The 19,464-nt window shown below is 37.8% G+C and overlaps 1 protein-coding gene across 4 annotated transcripts in view; it reads right to left on the bottom strand.

Moving 5' to 3' along the window:
• RNGTT (RNA guanylyltransferase and 5'-phosphatase) overlaps positions 1–19,464 on the bottom strand; it is a 186,154-nt gene that overhangs the window by 93,705 nt on the left and 72,985 nt on the right. For all 4 annotated transcript variants that reach the window (XM_040697864.2, XM_004940391.5, XM_419843.8 and 1 more), the window contains one exon: positions 18,887–19,051. In XM_040697864.2, coding sequence (XP_040553798.1) covers positions 18,887–19,051 — 165 coding nt within the window. The remainder of the gene's footprint in view (positions 1–18,886; positions 19,052–19,464) is intronic.

The following is a 19,464-nucleotide window of genomic DNA, read 5'->3' as shown; positions in this document are numbered from 1 at the left end:
GTCCAGGGAGACCTCACTGCAGACTTCCAGTATGTAAAGGGAGCTTACAAGCAGGAGGGGGGATGACTTTTTACATGCTCTGGTAGTGACAGCACAAGGGGAAATGACTTTAAACTAAAAGAAGAGAGACTTAGGTTAGATGTTAGGAAGAAATGTTTTACTCAGAGGGTGGTGAAGCAGTGACACAGCTGCTCAGAGAAGCTGTGGTGCCCCATCCCTGGAGGCGCTCAAGGCCAGGTTGGATGGGGCCCTGATCAGCCTGAGCTGGTGGGGGGCAGCCCTGCCCATGACAGGGGGTTGGAACTGGGTGGGCTTTAAGGTCCTCTCCAACCTAAGTAATTCTGTGATTTTATGATATTAATATTTCTAAGTTGTATCAACTTCCTACAATGCAATCTGCCTCGGCTCCTTGCACACAATTATTGTGGATCTACTATGTCACAAAATGGAAATATTAACAATTTTGTCTGTGTTTCTGACTCAAAACTGATACAGCTTATTCACCCAGGGAAATATTTGGTGATGCAGAAAAGAATCACTTTGGATTTTACAATACAAGACAAATACATGCTGATTTGCACGCTTTTTTCAATTTCAGAGCTGCTCTTTGCTTCATTCAATTTTCAGTCAAGCTACAGCAGTTCAGCACACAGCTGCCCTCACGCAGTTTTTCCACAGCCACCTTCAAGTTGCTGGTCATCTACCTGCTCACTCCATTGGGAAAGTCGGGAAAGGGAATGTAATTTATTCCAAAGACTTAGACACAAATAAACCACCAATTGAATTGTCAGTTTGCTAGAATTTAAGATGCCTTCAAACACGAGCATCCTGTCATGCCTTGCTTCCCACAGGCAACATCTTAACTGAGGCAAGGTTCAGCCCAACTCAAAGGACGAGCTCTTCATCTGATGATTACAGCCTTCAGCGAGAGACTACAAAATAATTGGCACATCCCAAGAACTGTCAGGTTTTGCAGACATGGGTTCATAAACAGTAAATCCCTGTAAAGACACTGCAGATTTTTTTCAAACACATTATTCAGAAAATACCCCGTTGTTACTACCACCTTATCTGAAAGGAAACAATTATCTTGTCTGTTCTCTAGAAGAGATGGACCACTCTGCTTACAAATGTAGATATTACTTCTGGTTTATTTTACATTACTTCATATCTTGTTTGCCAGTTTCTGTATTTTTCTGATTTATCAACTCCTTTTTAAACGGCAATTTTCTCAGTAGTCCTCAAAAGTATAATCCTAGAATACTCTTTAATGTGGCTCCAATTTTCCAAGTTCAAAATAATAATTAATTACTTAAACGCTGATATTTGATGAATATAAGTCATCCCAGAAAGTTCTACATCCAAAGAGGAAGGCACAAATGTTTCCAAATGTATTCATTTAACAACAGTCAATAAAACAGATAAACATATGTGAATTAATGTAGTGCACATTGCTACTAAGTATATACATTTTGCTGACTCACAAGATAAATTATTTTATGTCTATTCCTATATTACAGCTGAAGAAAATCTCTGAATCACAAATTCAGTTGAAGATTTGTACAACAAAAATTAACATTTCTATTGGGTAGCATTTCTGGACTTAAATGAAAAGTAAAGCAGAATAAAAATACTGAAAACTTGCTTCACAAAAGAATTCGGCTTAAAAAAATAGGATGGAAACCTGCATCTTCTTTGTTTGGGGCAAAAGAAAAATGTATCAAGGATAACCTACTGCACAGTTCAGAAATCCTGGCTTTAAATGACATCAGAAATTCTACGGAATACGTTATACAACAAATTCGGTTGAAATGAAAATCACCAAAACCAGCTGCTCAGATTCACCCCAATGATGACACCTCCAAAGCAAACCAATATAACCAAATAACCATGGAGTCATGATTTAATTTACATTATAAACTTCAGCTTTCTAACATTATATTTTGAAAAGGAAGTCCCCTGAATAATAACGAATTATGCTTGTTGGTGAGGTGTAAGCTTTAAGATGATACTGAAGCTACCCTGCAGTGCTTTAAAATATTATCAATTGCAGCTTCATCATAGATGAGCCAAATTGTCTCTACACATTAAGGTGAGCTTTAGCTACTCTTTCTTCCTTGGTACCCTGAATCTTTCTAGTTGCCCATGCTGCAGCAGAAGTTTCTTTTTTATTAAAAATAAAATTAGAGGTAGTATCAAGAATTAAAACAGGCATCTTCAGTCCCAAAGTGAAAAAGTACCCAATAATAGCAAGTACCTACACACTGGGATGGGATGGGGGTAGCTTGGTATGTTATTTTAATATATATATTAACTCAATTTCAAACCTTACACAAACTAAAAAATAATTTTTAAAAGTTGTCTACTTCCCATTTTAAGAGATTCAGAACTCAAAACAAAGAGTTAAGAGAAGCTTTGGTTTTGGTTCTTTGATGAAGTCAACATCTGCTGGCACTGGAATTTCTACAAATACATGACAAAGCTTTCCAATCCATCTTTAATGACTCAGAGGTATGTACAGCTTTAGAATTTAAAGGGAGTGCGTATTTTCTGGAATAAATAAAAACCTCAGGCTATGTATTTCCTTTACTTGGCATACCATCCCCCCCACCTAATTTTAGGATTTCAAGTGAAACAGCTGATCCAAAGAAACCCAGTGCAAATTAACAGAAAGGAGAGAGGGGAAGAAGGATCAAAGACATACCTCCGGCACTGTTTTCTTTCCTATCCCAAAGACATAGCCTAGATCATCCATTTGGATCAACTTTCAGACAGCCAGGAGGAGGAGAAAAACCCCTTTCCTCTCATGCATATTAACATGACACTTCAAGTGAAATGCTCAGGTCCCAAGCAATCTTTTGGAAAACTGTCCAGTCTCAAGTTACTGCATCCAGAGATGGAGAACTTCTGTTAAGTTGCTCCTACTGACTACTACAACGAAAAAAATTTCTCAGCAATTTTTTTCGTGCTTCAACTTTCCTTCCTTGTTCCTCTGTAGATGCTTAGAGAGTGACTGAGTCACCCCTCAGGGGTTCTTTTGTGCAAAGAAATCAACATCACTTTCCAAACACTTCACAAGGAGGCAAATGTACCTCTTCAAATACCTTCTCCTCTAAAAAGTTAACATTTTTTTCCCCATCAACTTAAACCATTGAGAATATTCAGTAAGAGTCACATTAGCAAAAAAAGAAATGCACTCCCCATTTTCCTATTGGAAGCCTCATTTCAAGAACATTTCAGAATGCATCAGTGCTTGCCATTGCATCAGCTGACGGCGCACTGCATCTGCTTGACTCTAAGAGGTTCCTCCCAGTCAACTGGGAAAGTCCCAAAGACACAGTCTGATACAAAAATTAGTGGTACCTTATGTGTACAATTTCATGATTTCCTCCAAATTGCGTATGAAAACGTTTAGGAATGGGTTTTCAATCACTTTAACATGACCCAGTTCATCCTGCATCACTCTCATTACCTAAACAAAATACGATATGCTACTTAAGGTAAGAACAGTTAATTGAAAAGTATTCTACTAACTGTGCAGTGATATATTAATTGACGAGTCATTTTAAAGAAGGGTAAAGCCCAACTTCTCAATTACTCATTAAATTTACTTATCTTAGAAATCTTGAATTTCAATTTTCTGGGAAACCAGAAATAGGAAGGCAAGAAAGGAAATGCAGAATGTTAATTAAAAGAATTGTTAAAAAGAAAAAAGACAAAAAATCAATTTATAAACTATCTCTTGGCTTACGCTAATGGTTTAAAAACATGCATAAAGGAAGGGTAGGATCAAAAATATATATCAACTACCTGAAAAGCTTAAAGCTCTATGAAACACTTACCTACAGAAGTTATATATGCTCTTCAAAAAAGCAAAGAATATTGAAGAATAACAGCTTCATTACTATTAAAGCAGTAAAACGATCTACTTTGCCCTAACTGCAAAAGGACCTCAAGAATGAACATTTCAGTTGCTCATTACTTACTTAAAAGGAAATTTCATGCTCCTTGGCCATAAAAATCAGCATATTATACAAATTACATGGAAACCCTTTTAAAAAAAATTATGCTTAAAGCTCAAATTTTAGTTCTCATGCAGCCATTCTCTCAAGATGTTAATTCAAGTTCTAAACAGAGAAAAGCTGCATATATATACTATATATGACATATGCAGTCTATATAAAGTGTGTTTAAAGCAATTTATGTTAACCAATAACTCGGTAGTGAACAGGAAAAATAAAAGTGAACTCCAAAGGCTCATCCATTCAAAAAAAAAAAAAATCAAACTGTTTTGAACTGCAATCTACAACAATAGTGCAAACATATTATGATGAAAATTATACCAGATGACTGTAAAGAAACATGGGGATTTTTTCATTTTGTAAGATTAATAAATACATACTTTTTATAAAACGCTCTTTTTTGGGGGAGCCTTTCAGTTTGCTAATTTACTAGTAGCTCTGAATCCAATCCTGCTGCAAGACTAAAAAACTAAAAATAACCTCTTTGCCAAGTTAATCATACAGAACATTTTGGCTCAAAAGACATTAAAAACACCTAATTACTGCAATTGATTTGTTCCCTATAAGAATGAAAGCAGATAATAGGAGCAATGTGAGACTGATGTTCACTAATATGATCAAGAGACTAATTATTATCCATGAATCATTTGTAGCATTCAAAACTTGATTAATGTCAGGTCAAGTTTAACATGTGATAGGTTTTATTAGTAATGCTCCTCTATCCCACAGCTTGTCAGTTTAAGCGAATGCCATCTGTTACATAGAGGAATAGCCAAGAGTCCAAACAAAAGCACAGTGGATACAACTGGTCACTGAAGACATTTTAATAATTCCGTAAGGGATCTATGCGAATAATTTCTAGTGCAGCAGACAAGAATCCAGCACAAAAGCACCTGGTAAAGACAGGACATTAGTCATCCAGAGAGCTAGTCTGTAAATTACATCTTCATCGTTTCAAAGCTTGACCAAAGGAATGTCACAATTTGATCAATCTCCAGTAGCAACAATTCTGTTGCAAGTGGAAAAAGTTCTGTTGCGAGAGTATGCACATCTTCCTCTAAATAGTCTGTTGTCACCCTCAGAGTGCATTCTTGTATGGAGTACAGGATGCTATCCTTTAAAGCAGTCACGATATTCATGCAATCATAGAATATTCCAAGTTGGAAGGGACCCAACAAGGATCACTGAGTCCAACTCCTGACTCCACACAAGACCACCCAAAATTCAAGCCCTATGTACACTGGACGTACCATCCAGAAGGATACTATGAGAAACAGTATTGAAAGTTTGATGAAATCCAAAGAGATAACACCAACTGGCTTCCTTCCCTTGGTCAACTAGGTAGATAACTGTCATAAAAAGAAATCATGTTTGTTAAATATTCACCTTGTAAACCTGTGCTGGCTGCGACCAATGATTGCATAGTCTTTCAAGTGTTTTTCAGTAACTCCTAGAATAACCTTTTCTACTATTTTGCCGGGAACCAAAGAAAGACTGACAGGCCTGTCCTCTAAAGGATTAACCAGCTCCTGGAGTGGTATGCTGGTATCTGTAGCTCCTGCTTGCTTCAATGACCCAGTACCCAAAGATCCATAGCCCCCTACACTCAGTGTTTTCTGACATGCCTGGAGAGGTGATAGAGGCACAAAGAACATAGTAATCTAAGGTGTGGGTAGCACTCCTGCCTACTGCATGCTCTTTTCACTTACAAGAGGCTGTATTAAACACTGAGTGCAGTCACCAAGGAGGTTACATCCTACAATTGCTTTTCTTTTTCTACCTCTCAAGCTTTAAGGTTTTGGTGTGGGATTTGTGTTTGTGTTTTTTTAGTGTATCTGTGTGCTTACTTCTAAGGGTGAGTTTTTTGGTGTTTTTTTTTGTTTGTTTGTTTTACCAAAAATGTGCTATAAAGAACTCCTCTGCATCCTGCTCAGATGCATCCTTTGCATTGCAACAAGGGACATGTATCAACACTGCTGCTGGGCTTTGACCAAGTAGCTATTTTAAAGTCAGCTGGTCTCTCTGCCAACCAGCAATCAGGACTGGCCTTTGACCCCTCCACTTCTAGCACTTTGGAAAGGCAACAGGATAGGACAGGTTGTCATAAGACAGGTATGATAGCTAGCTGCCCACAGCCTGATGTAATGAAAAACCCAAATGGGTGAACTGTCAAAGATGGGTGAGAGCTGCACTGCCCTGGAAGCTGAAGGAAGGAAACCTCAAAGGCACTTCCAAATGGAGATTTTTCTACTTTGGTTACGTCTGATTCCTTCTCATATAGGCTGCTTTAAGGCAGGGGAAGGGCATAGATGATCTATCTCATGCCGCTTGTTGTAATCAGTTGCTAATCTCACTGGAACTAATGGATTCACTGGGCACAGCATGTGAGTATACATAAAAATAGAGAAGACATGACTAAAAGGATCAGAACTTGCATATGCCCCATCTGCTATCAGGCAGTCAACCCTGCTCAGTTCCAGCAGAGCTATGGGGAAGCACAAGCTGCATGCAGCTGGATGAACTGGGTCTGGTTAGCCATATATTGACTCTCCGATGGCTTCCTTCGAACCAACCACCGAAAACTTAGTCAAACAGGGATGGAGACAGTAAATAAAACTCTCTTAGAGTATTATTTCCTCCTACTCTTTCTTTTCAGACTTAATAAAGAGATATCAGATTTATAGGATTGTCTCTCCTTCCTCTGCATCAATGAAAGTGTAATTCAAGTACATGTGCCCCTAACTAACAGCTCATGTAGCGACAAAATGCTAGGAGACAGTGAAACAAATGTTCCACAAGAAAATACGTACTGACAGTTACCGATGTGTTGCGATTATCAATAACTGTAAGAAAAAAAATCTTCTGCAATAGGCTCACTTTCTGGGTTTCCCAGCACTTTATGGGTACGGAGCTTTATCAGCACTCATTTCCCCTGTGTACAGCACATGACAGGAGCTGATCTGTTATAAAATCTCACCTGGTCACTCCATGAAACCTTCACAAGCTCTCCACTACTAATAGCAGGAGCAGCAAGGCTGAAGTAACATGAAGAGGCAACAGGCAGGTGCACGCATAGAGAGGAAGGAGCATGACCTCATTCCATCTGGGTTTGCTCTTGCACCTGCGTACTCTCCTCTAACCTAGTTAAAACTTTAGTAGGAGAATTGACAGAAACATTTATTTACCTCACAGCTACAATAGCTCTTTCAGATGTATTACAAGTATGTTCTCCTCTGATGGCTCTCTTACATTCAAAGTAGATGAAGCTTAAAAGACAGGATTCAGGCTGCCACTAGCATGATCTGTACTTCAGGTCTAAGTTTTAGCTCTGTTTTCTGGCTAGAGCAGGGATCCCAAAAATCCCTTGATGTCTTCACATATAAGCTATGTGCCCTGAAGATTTGGTGCTGGTCGGCCACAGATAACAAACACCACTGCAATTCAAAAAAACCCGTAGCTACTATACAACTTCTTACTTCATCATTTGCACATGTAATTTCATAGCTTATTACTTAAAGCAACCCAAAGTAACAATGCCTGTGTATTTACATCCTAACTAGTGACATGACTCTTCATTGATTGTCTTTCAGAAGAGCAGTTCTGGCAGGAATGTCTCTACTAGAGACCTACATATTCGTTCAAGAACAGGAAGGCAACAAACATTACTGTTGATATTCACAGGACAGGGAAAAAAGTAGCACCCACAAGCAAGAAAGTCAGACTGATCCTTGTCTGCAGCCTGCTTTGTGTCCATCTTTGAGGCAACTCCTAGCAAAAACAAGTACCACTTCCCCCTCCTCCCCTCCCGTGTGCTCAGTACCTTCCCAGCCCCCATTAGAACTGCTAGTTTCACAAAGGAGCATTATCTGCTTCTTTCACAGAGGACTTAAGAGAAATGATACATATCATGGGAAACCTGTCTCTTAATCTTCTCTAGTAGCTCTCTAAAAGTTGTAAGGAAAAGCCACTTCCAGATAGAAAATTAGCTAAATGTTATTGCAGTCTGCGATGGGATGCAACCTCTGACAGTGAAAAGGTGAAACCAGCACATTATGTTGAGTTCATTATCCAGCCGCAAGGGAAAAAATGCTGCAGTGAACAACACTAACACAAACTGCAGTGGGGGAAGGGAACCAAGTTTGATGGTTTTATCTATTTTTTAATCCAGTTTTGGTTTTACAACTGATTTATTAACTGTCATCTGCAAGGATGCTACTAACGGTGGCTGTATGCTTTGTTCCTTACTATTTGAACAGGCACATTTTGCAAAGAGGTAGAGAGAACACCACAAGAAGAGTCCCACTGAGCTATCAGCAGTTTGCTGCTTCTGCTTGAGCAAATCCAAAGGTCATGCACCTAATATATTCAAAACAATACCCAAGAATAACAAGAGCGCTATGCGTGTTAATGCTTGATTTGACAGCACATCTGCATTACTGAATTCAAAATAAGCATTAGGCATTTCTCACTGTCAATCTCTTCTCAGAAGCACAATTGAGAAATTGACATCAATTACCTAAGATGTTTTCAAATGCTTCTTTCAAATAAGAGAAATAGGCTGCTACAAGAAAGTGTAATTGACTTTTGTGGTAGCCTCAAAATGGGATAAACATGGATTCCTCAAGGCTAAGAAGGAATACTGTGGCTAAACAGCAATAATCTTTCATGTTTATTTTACCTGATGAAGAAACATAGCACAGGGTAACTGTTTAATTTACTGTGCTCTTTCCAGTTTTCTATTCCGACTTGCAGTGTACCATCAGTTTCTTCTTTTAGGGGTTGGGACTTTGTCCACATCCTTTTCCCCTCCAATCACCAGCATCCCTGAGTGATAACAGTGCCAGGAATCGTACGTATAACTGCCTGAAACTCCCACTGGAGCTAGAAGGTGCCATCAGCAAATTCTTAGATCTGTTAATAAATGATATGTTACTGAATGGATGGCATAGGCACTATAAAGTCTATGTAATCCTATATCCTCTATGGAACAAGGTTCTACCCACGAATGCTAGGAAGCTCCTCTCTGGTTTTGATCAAAAGTTCTTCTGACATCAAAAGAAAGAGACATTGAGCTGAGTACAAGATCTTACAAATACGGTGAAGTACATTCTTTCTCTAAACAATCTTCAAACATTATAAATCTGATAGCATTTATTTGTTACTTAGCTCCTGCATTAACTGCTATAGCATAATCTGGTCTCTGGTTGTCAAGGACTTAGATAGGCATGTTTTAATTAAGTCAGATAATTAAGGATCATGTTTTATTAGGCATTTCCACTCAGACTCACGAACAATGCCAAGTATGCAAGTACGTACACACAATAATTCAATTAGCTATGAAATGGATACTCAAGAATACAAAGTCTGTGTACATTTACTACTATAATGCCTGACTCAAACCCAGATACTGTACTCCACCAAGCCCCAACATAGTGATTTTAACACAAAACATTGTTACTACTGTATCTCGGATATTTAAAAACAACTGATCTTTCTGCTATGCAATGGAACTTAATGGCTTAGTTTGCTATAAAGTTGAATTAAGACTTGCCACATTAAGGCCTTAAGAGTAAAATGCTACAATTTAATTGTTCTTAATATAAAATAATGATAAATTTCGTACAGGATTCCTCCCCTCCACCCCGAAACTGGGCATACCACAAGAAACAAAAGAGCTAGCAGGGATGTCTTACAGTCTTATATCACAAAGAATTGTTTTAAATTTCACCCCCAGCTTACAAATTTCTTTGTGCTTTCATTCATTTTAACCAGATTAAGCACGTGCCCCCTGAAAATCCTTCCAATACAAGGAGGCTGATGGCTTCCCTGTGGAGTGTTATTGCCAGGAGGCAGTTTGGAAAGTGACAGGCTGTGAAGAGGTACAACGGGCAATATTAAACAGTTGCCCTTCAATTAATGTGTAGAGCGACCCACTTAGTCGCCACAGCTGAGTCCTCTAATTCAGAAGATTTCAAATGCACCAATTCAATTGCCCATACTGAGATACCAACTGGCAATTAGGTCCAAACAGATTTGCATTTTTTTCCTGTTTCAGAATAAAACACAAAACTGAAAACAGAAGTCAGTGTTAAATATCTGTAGGTATTTTTCTACTTAGAAAGGTATATGATTTTCCATCGCCCAAAATACAGAAAAAAAATCATTTATAAAAATTTTTAGCCATTTAAAGTTGATGCTAAAATGTCAAAAACTGAGCATGTGCTATTCTGACATTTAAGCTTACAACATGCACAAAGTATAATGCTTCATCCATATATGTTTACTTTTCCATAAGTTGTTTTCTTTCCCACACAACAGCTTCAAAAACTAGAATTTAATTATATATTTCACATCTGAATTATGCTATATTAATTTAATTTGTACCACTAGCATGAACCACTAGTTATGAAAATAATCCTTCATGAAAATATTCAAGACTGTTTGTTTTAACTTCACCAGGTCATTTCCTGGAAAAATATATCTAATGTGTGAATAATTTCTTAAATCAAAAGCAAAAACCTATTTCACCTTTTCTCCAACCCATATTATACTGTGCTGAAATATATTTAATCTTCAACATCACAAATAATAATAATCCAAAGCAAGTAGCCTAATCCTCCTGTTAACTCCAGGAAATGAACACAGATTCTTGTTCATGAATGGGTCTCCTCAAATGGCTCCATCAGAACAAGGCTAAAAGTCAGTTATACATTAATAATATTTTTTTTGGATGATGGAGCACCTTTTGGTGTAAACCTGGAAGGCCTGGCTCTGGATAGTGGCATTCCTTGAGCAAAGAGATCACAGCTAATCATCTACCAGCGAAGCCAAGCTTCTGGTGGTGGTACACAAACCCCTAAGAGAAGCCTTTCCCTCACGTCAACCTTCACAGAGTAATGTGCCTGGACTAAACAGGTTTCCTGGGGATATATGACCCACAAGCTGCTGTATGAACCGACATCCAAAACTACAAAAAGTAGCACAGATAGACAGCGCTGGGTAATTAGTTATTTGCTCATTGTGCCAAATGATGTAGAAGTGGTACTAAGGAACTTTAAGGTTTAGTGGGCAGCATTGGTGGTAGGTGGACAGCTGACTAGACAGTCTCAGATCTTTTTCCAACCTCAACGATTCTATGATTCTATCCTATGATCCTATAAACAAACAGTTCATCGTGTAAAACAATGTCTGTCTGACCAACTTCCTTCATCTAATTAAGGATCAATAAATATATGTCTATGTTCAATATCACCAGAGGTAGTCTAAATCAGCTATGCAGAGTTAATGATTTCTCAAGCACTGGTGACAAAGCCCTAAACTGTAGGCTCGTGCAATCTGAAACAGAAAAAACAGCAGTCTCCCTGCATGACAGAGAATGGAGAAACCCCTAGAGGCAGCTGGGCACCCCACCAATCCTGGCCTGAATTGTTCCTGCTTACCCTCATGCTCCTACAGCCAGAAATGACATTTACTAAGCAGCACCCACATCATGCCAGTGCTGCAGCTGGTTGCATGAAATTTCTCAGTTCAAGCTCTAAACTGGAAGTGTTAGCAATCTGCATCCAAGCTCAAGAGTAATTGTACAATCATTTATTTCATTTAACAATTTACTGAGCTTTCATTTCATCTGGTTCATTGCCCTTACATTCAAAATTCACAGGACAGATTATTTTGAAAAGTATGCTGGGATTCAGGAACAGCTGCCAACTGAAGACTCTGTATCTCAATACAGGTACATATTTCAAGCTTCTTACTCACTACTCGTGTACCAGGTTTATCAGGTCAATCATTACTTGCATTTACAGGAAGAACGGCACTGTGATGATTTCAGTGAGAACGACCACCAGCACAAAAACAAGTATGAGTGGAGTAAGGCAACGCTACAGGAGATGTAAAAGGACAAAGTGATGAAGAAATTACAGAGTAAAGAAATAAAAGCAAATGCAAACTAAGCAATAACGGTGAGAGGGCTTAGAAGATAATTTAAAGGAGACGAGATGATAGCCAGGCCAGAAAGCTGGAACCAAACAGATGGAGAGAGGACTACTGTGTAGGCCAGACATCGATGAGTGACTGCTAGCTCTGGATGAGGAAGCAAAGGACTGAAAGTTGAGCTGATCATGCTACTCCTGAAGGCACAGAAAATAAAAACAAAACCCAAGGAAATAAGTCTTTTTGGCATAAAAACCCTTGAGATGGAAACATTCTCCCTCCACCCAAATACAGGATTCAAAGTCTCCAACACAGATACAATATACATTTCAGCCACCGCCATTCCTACCTACTAAGTCCCTCCAGATTCCACCCCATGTCTGTAGACCTTCACCAGCTTTTTGTCCACAGGCCACTTGGCGACAATAGACAAGGTTCTGTGGTCATTTACAGTCAGCTTTGAGTTAACTTATTCCAGTCGGAGCACAGAGCTGATATGCCCGTATATTTCTGCCCTTTTCAGTACTGCATCCAATCAATTTTAACCACACAAATGCTAGCTTATCACTGTCTCACTTGCCTGTAAAATATTACATACCAACATCAGCAAGTCATGCACTTAATTGTCTTCTTCATAAAGGTTATACAACCTCTTGGTTTTCCAAAGCATAACCACCTCCAACAGTGGCTACATGCTTATTCATACGACATTTTTAAAGTCTTTTTTCTAACTATGACAACATCAGTTTACAAAAATAGATGAAAACCCAAATGTTGAAGGAAAATAAAAATGAAACCCTCTCTACAAAAAGCAGCACAAAACCAGAAGAAGCAGGAATACAAAGTGAGTGATATGTCAGTTCACAGGTTTGACTGAAAACTTTCAGAAAGATCCTAGACCATTTAATCTTCTAACAGAGATTACTCACCTTCATTTTAAACCCTCTAGGACCAGCTGTCATTTTAAGATCAGATAATTGTCTGAGAACTGACAAGTCCTTGATATACAGCATGCTAGCATTTGAAAAAGGTTGCTCATTTGACCTGTATCATTGTTTAACCTTTAGCCCTATTGTTCCATTGAGAGCGATAAGCACAATCCTCCATGGGACCACAAAAAAAGAAACTTTTTTTTCCAGCCACACCAAAAAGCACAGACGCTAGACATGAGGCTTCAGTAATGATCCAGACTGTGCCTGCCCACACAGAAAAGCTTTGCAAAAGAATTGCAGATTGGCTTTGGCAATGGAAACCAAACATTTGCGTCATTTCTAAGAGCTTAATTCTTTCTTCCCTATGTAACTGTACTTCCTCTCTTCAAAAAAATAAACTCCCTGCTGAAAACCCTAAAATATTTGTACAAATAGAAGGCTAAGGCTCAGAGTTTAAGAATAAACAGCATAAAGAGCATTAATCTTTTTGATCTTCAATATTTCAACATCAAGGAAATCTTAAACTCAGTTCCTTCCACCAACTGCTGTCATCCTTACATGATGGGAGATAGAGTAGGTGGACTGGGACATATATTACACACTAATATACACCAAGAAAACAAGCTGGACAACCAAAGTGACAAACAATGCAAGTGTCAGGACAAGCAGTAAACAGGCAAAATTGCTCATAATTACCTTATTAAAAGAATCTGGAAGTTACGTCATACATTAAAAGGCCAAAGTACCCATAGGTTGTATCTGTTCCCAGCTAATACTGAAAGAATAAACTGTTCAATGATTCTTTGTTTATAAAAGCATACAAATCTGGTGATACTACTTCCATCAATATCAAAGTTCAGCAAGGTAACATTTTCAGAGATTTGGAGGATCTATAGCGTACCCCCAGGTGACTGCCTCTTTCTTTTCTTATTCTTATCCAACTTCAATCTCACTAAAAAAATCAAAAGTCCATCAAAGCCTCTTAAAATAACATTCAAGATAGTACTGTAGAGATCTAGCCCTTAATTTCAAAATCTAGTACTAACAACAAAGGGCAAGGCAAAAGGATAAACGTTGCCACGGTACTTTATCATGGTACTTTATAATTGCAACTTTAAAAGTGCTTTTCACTTCACAGGCAATTGATTTTCAGACTGGGAAAAAAGAGCCATTACTCTTAAACCTGGCTAATAACAGATCCAACTCCGTAACTTCAAGAACTATTTCATTATTTGAGAAATTATATAATAGAAGAAAATTCACTGCTGTTTCAGGTGATTCCTTCACATTTTCACTGAAAATAACTAAACCCGTATGGACGAAAGTCCACACTGGTATAATTAATAGCAAATTAAGTGGCTAGAACTTTTAAATACAGTGCTAACTCCTGGCTTTGTTCAGTATTCTTCCTACAGCCCACCTAGACAAACACCCATTTATTCATACATGATAATGTTAAGAATTAAAACAGTCAACATTGGCTTTCAATTCAGAATACTACCTACTAACTCTGTTCACAGAAAGGACTGAGGGAGTGAGGCCCTGAAAAGAAAGTATGCAATGTTTATTTTTGAGTGATTCAAACTGGGACCAGGAACTTATTTCAAAAGCTGAAGTTTCTCAAAACAAAAATAAGATGTGATGTATGCTTCCAGCTGAGGTAATTCAGAAGTAAACTTGGTTCTTTTCTTGACCCTCAACAAAATCCAGCTGTGTCTGAAAGAAATCCAAGACAAACTGCTGACGATACAATCTATTGTTTACACCTATTACTCCGGGCACTCAGACACCTTAGTCAATCTGTATAAATATTTCCTGCTTCTCTCCAGTGCAAAGCATAAGGCAAACCTCTCTCCCAGTCTTCTTCCCAAATTGAGATGCACATTATCTGGGATTTTGAAAGACTAAAGGTAGGACTACAGAATACAAACACATACTGCATACGAAGGAAGCACAGACTCTTTTCCTTTAAAATGTATACCGGCTTGTCACTCAAAGGGTACAACCTAGTTCAAAGGGTATCACTTAGCTCAGAAGTTAAATTTCAGAGTTCCAGTTAAACTGCAAGACCACTAACAAAGCACAGCACCTGACACAAACTTCAGGAACAGCAAAGCCCCTGCTGAAATTGTGCAAAAAAGCTCCAAGGGATTATCTTGCAGATATATGAGATGAAAACGCTATTAAAAAGAGGTCATGTGTGTTTCTCAAATTTTGATAAAATACATTTTGACAAGTGTATGGGTTTTCCACCTTTTCAGCCCCAAATACACTAGTACAATTAAGAGATCCAGCTTATCCTCTGGCCAAAGACTGCTATGTCCATCCATCCTTCTTTGAAAGTAACAAGCTTCAGGGGATGACCTGAGGAGCTACATCTTCTGTCAATGAAGTGCTGGAGGTAGGGAAGAAATACATACTTCTTCTGAGATCACTCAAGGGTGCCAATCTTTAAAGACAATCAAGAAAGGATTCTGCTAGATTCTTTCTAAAAAAAGAAAGGACCCCACTGCTCTTAAAGAAGAACAAGCAAAATGACAAATGAAGTATAAGAAAAAGATCTACCTGAGTAAGTCCTATTCATCTGCCCTTTAGCGTTCATTTTATTGGCAGCATTTCTGGAGATGGATTGATGTATTCACTGAGTCAATCCAAACATGAGCAGACTTAGAAGCCAGGAAGGATTCCCCAGCTCTCTCCAGACCCTTGCTGTGCTGCACACAGAGTTGGTAAACCCTATCAAGACATCTGTTGGTGATGCAGAAGAAACCCAGCCTGTTCTCTCCATTTCACTAATGAGGTGCTCATAGCTATGAGTACACTTGTTGCTATAGTTGCAGAGATGACTGAAAAAAAAAAAAAAAAAAACATAGTAAAAAGGTCTCCAGCAAAGCAATACTATTTTTAAGTACTTCTTTTTCAGGACAGGGCAACAATTCTAAACAACAGTCTACTCTAACCATACGTAATTAAAAATTCTTTTTGCAAAGCTTTCGTGAGTACAAAGATCTCATCTTTGCATCACTGTCCCAAGGAGCATTAAAAGGAGTCATATAACTCATCATGTTCACAGAACGAGATGAAAATTGTATTACTTTTGATATAAGTAAGAGCAGCAATAATTGTTAGCCTAAATAATACTAGTCTAAATATTTTGAGAACATACTTTTTATAAAGGCAATTATTTTGAACAGGTATGGATTTGAAATAAATTTTGAATCTGTTAAGGTTTCCCTTAAACAACTTCAACTCCACACCAGTGCTGGTAGTGCTACCTTAAATTCCCTATGGTTATCACAGGGCATACAAACAATAGATAGATAATGACAAAAAAACTTCTTTCTTACTGAAAACGATCGTATTTAAAGCCTCATTCTGTTATATCAGTAGGACAGTTAAATGTATTTTGCTATAAAGCAGTCACTTTAAATAAGGACAAAGATTGTTTAAAAGATATTGGGTATATTGAACAAAAAATAAGATATAAAAGTCTACAGTTATTTCAAACCCAAAATGCAGAAAGCAAAACAGTGCTCCGTTGCCATCTTTAAAGATGACTTTAAAGGTGATTATAATTTGCTCACTGCGCTGCATAGGAACCTCAAACACCCATTACCATGTCCTACAGTTTTATCTCATACCTCAGACTTATTGCTATCTCCAGACAACACATTTTGAAAGTTTCAGTTAAGTCATAAGAACCAAAGAGGTATCCGTGCCTCACACTTTCAGACGCCCTGCTCTCAGACTGCCAAGTCACCACCATCTCTGTTTCGAGGTATATTCATTGCTTACAAAAAGCATCAAAACTCCTAGAGAAAAAAGTAAGCACCAGAGAAAGAAAAAAATGCCGCATACCCCCAGCATGTAAAGCACTGAATTTTACTCAGTCTAATAGGAGGGGGGGGATTATTAAGTGACACAAAAAAAAAGATTTTTTTTTTTTTAACCCAGGATATTTCACTTGCCTTATTTTCTTACCAACTTGATCTATAATGTGCATAGAGTAGGTAAATCATAAGTGTTTGAAATAATTAAAATAAGAGACAAGACTCTCTCTGCAGTGCTGGGTAACTCTACCCCTGCTGCCCTCTCTGTGTATGTCTAACTGCTGCATATAGCAACATTAAAAATATATATATTGAAAAGCTAGCCAAGGAACTTCCTCACCCCATAACTCACAAGTTAATCAAACCTTGTGTCAAAGACAAGGATACAAGAAAAAAATAAATACTGCAGTAATGTCCAAGCACTGATGTCAAATGCCCTTATAAATCTACCACAAAGCAAATTCTAGTCCTGTGTATTTTATTTTCCTCATCAATACTGTCCAACAGTAAAGCATCAAATATAAGGCCTTCACTATCTTAAAGAATTTATACTGAAAAGCTGCCTAAGAAGAGAAAGGCCAGTAAACGCAATCACCCCAACACTGACTGAAAAAAGCTGTAGTCAGAACTGTTGAAATCCAATACATGGACAATTCAGAAACCTCATTTAGACAGGAAAATAAAGCAGTTGAGCCTAATTTTCTTTTCCTAGTTTTTGGGAAGGAGGTGCATTTTCAATAGTCATCTTCTGTCTGATTCTAAGCTGTACTGCACAAATCTACAGTACAAAGTATATTTTGATGACTTCTGAAATTCACCCCCTGACAGCAATCGGCTCTTAGCAGATAGACTGCGAGCAGTCAACAATTTCATGTGTCAAATAATGATTAGATATAACTTGCCAGGGATTCGTTTATAGATGCATTTTACCTAAAGAGTTTTCTAGGAACGTTTCCATGCACGTTTTCCCTGTGATTTTTAAATAACCTGGAACTCCAGTTTAAGAAACAGGTTCAAGAAACAATTAATGTAAGAAACCAATTTTTAGTTACATATTCCTTTTGTACAAGTTCCTTTCAACCTCAAGCTCAAAATTCCACATCTCAGGCAAACAGCCTTTTACCTCCAAGAAAAGTTTACATTGAATTAACAATGGTGACAATATTATGTTACGCAGATGATCCAAAAAACACTACTCATCAGAGAAGTGATCAAAACATTCACAATGCTTTATGCATACAGCCTGCTGACAGAACTGTTCATGATTCAAACTTGCCCGTGACTGTCACTGTGTCAGGCTTCTTGAAAGTCCAACTTATGTTCATCACTTTGAGTTTTCAGCTACCTCCTGGCTAGCCAAAACTCCACTACTGCTCCTGTTGGGGCAAGACTTATTGCCTGATAAAAGCTCTAAGCAATGACAAAAGCAAATGGAAGCTAACAGATGGATATTCACTGTGTCGGTTAGATATGGGACCCCTTCTAACAGCAGCACTGACAAAAAAGGGTTACTCTAGATGAAAGTATTATTCAATTAATTCACAGAATAAAACTACTTTACAGAATGTTACGATACTACTTTACTGAAGAACAGAGTGTACAGCGAAATACAGAAACTCACATATATATTTGCAAGTCACATGCTCTACTTCAGAAGATCTGGGGCAGCATTTTAATAAGCAAGATGTGGAGGCGCTAACCAACATGGGCTCAGTAATCACTGCTGAAGAGCATGTGGGAGTTCAAGCACAACTCATGATTCTTATACCAGCCCCAGATGAGGACTGGAAGCAAAAAAGAAAGTTATATTCTTACATATAAAAGAGGACAGTGTGAACAGTGTAACTCTCTAGCGTTCCCATAGGCTGGCGACATTTCAGACTCATGCTTCTGTATCTTCATTTGATACTACCAAACTAAAGAACTAGGTTTTACGATAGTACAGGTTTTAAAGAAGGGAAAAGAAGAATTCAGAAGTAACAGACAGAACCAAAATTGCCCTTTACCATCAAACAAAAAAGAAGTTCAACACTTGGTTAGCAGAGGAACTTGCAGAGAGCTTAAAAAAAAAAAACATTAAAAAAGGGAAAAAGAGGTTAGGGAAAACCTAGACTGAACACTGCATTGTTGCCCTCTATACCTTAACATAAAAACCTAAAATTGAGTTTACCTTTCTTGAAGCATAGATGTCAAAGAATGGTTTGTTTCGAACACTGAACGGTTCCTGTGCTTTGTCAATGTGACCTGTCTTCATTTTTTCATGTCGTGGAAATATAATCTCTTTCTCTATACATGAAAGTCGAACATTAAAATCACAGTCTCCAACTGGCTGTCCCTGTCAAATGAACAAAATCAGGATTAAAACCAGACACTTAGCAAATTATTGGAACAGTAAGTATTCCTTAAACCACATTTAGAATCATACAGACACAAAAAACATTCAGATCAAATCACTATCATACACATTTTTACCACATATTAAGTTTCCAAGCATCTGTCTCAGGCTGTGAGAGGTTTAATGAAATCAAAGTTCATAGAAGCATAAAAACCCACAACATGCATTCAAGCATATATGAGTTAAACTAAATGCTTGCAAATTCAGCTAAAAATCTTTAGTAATAGCATAGCTTTGATTATTTAGCAATTCCATACTTTTCTACACAGTTTTCTTCTGAAGTCATTCAGCTCATTTTATCCCTAATACTTTTAAAGTCAAAACAACAATGCATTTCACACAGTTGAGCAAAA

Source organism: Gallus gallus, chromosome 3 (assembly GCF_016699485.2).
Source record: "Gallus gallus isolate bGalGal1 chromosome 3, bGalGal1.mat.broiler.GRCg7b, whole genome shotgun sequence".
Taxonomy (NCBI): Eukaryota; Metazoa; Chordata; class Aves; order Galliformes; family Phasianidae; genus Gallus; species Gallus gallus.
Note: the sequence above shows the minus strand (reverse complement) of the source record. Positions and strands in the feature narration are given on the sequence as shown.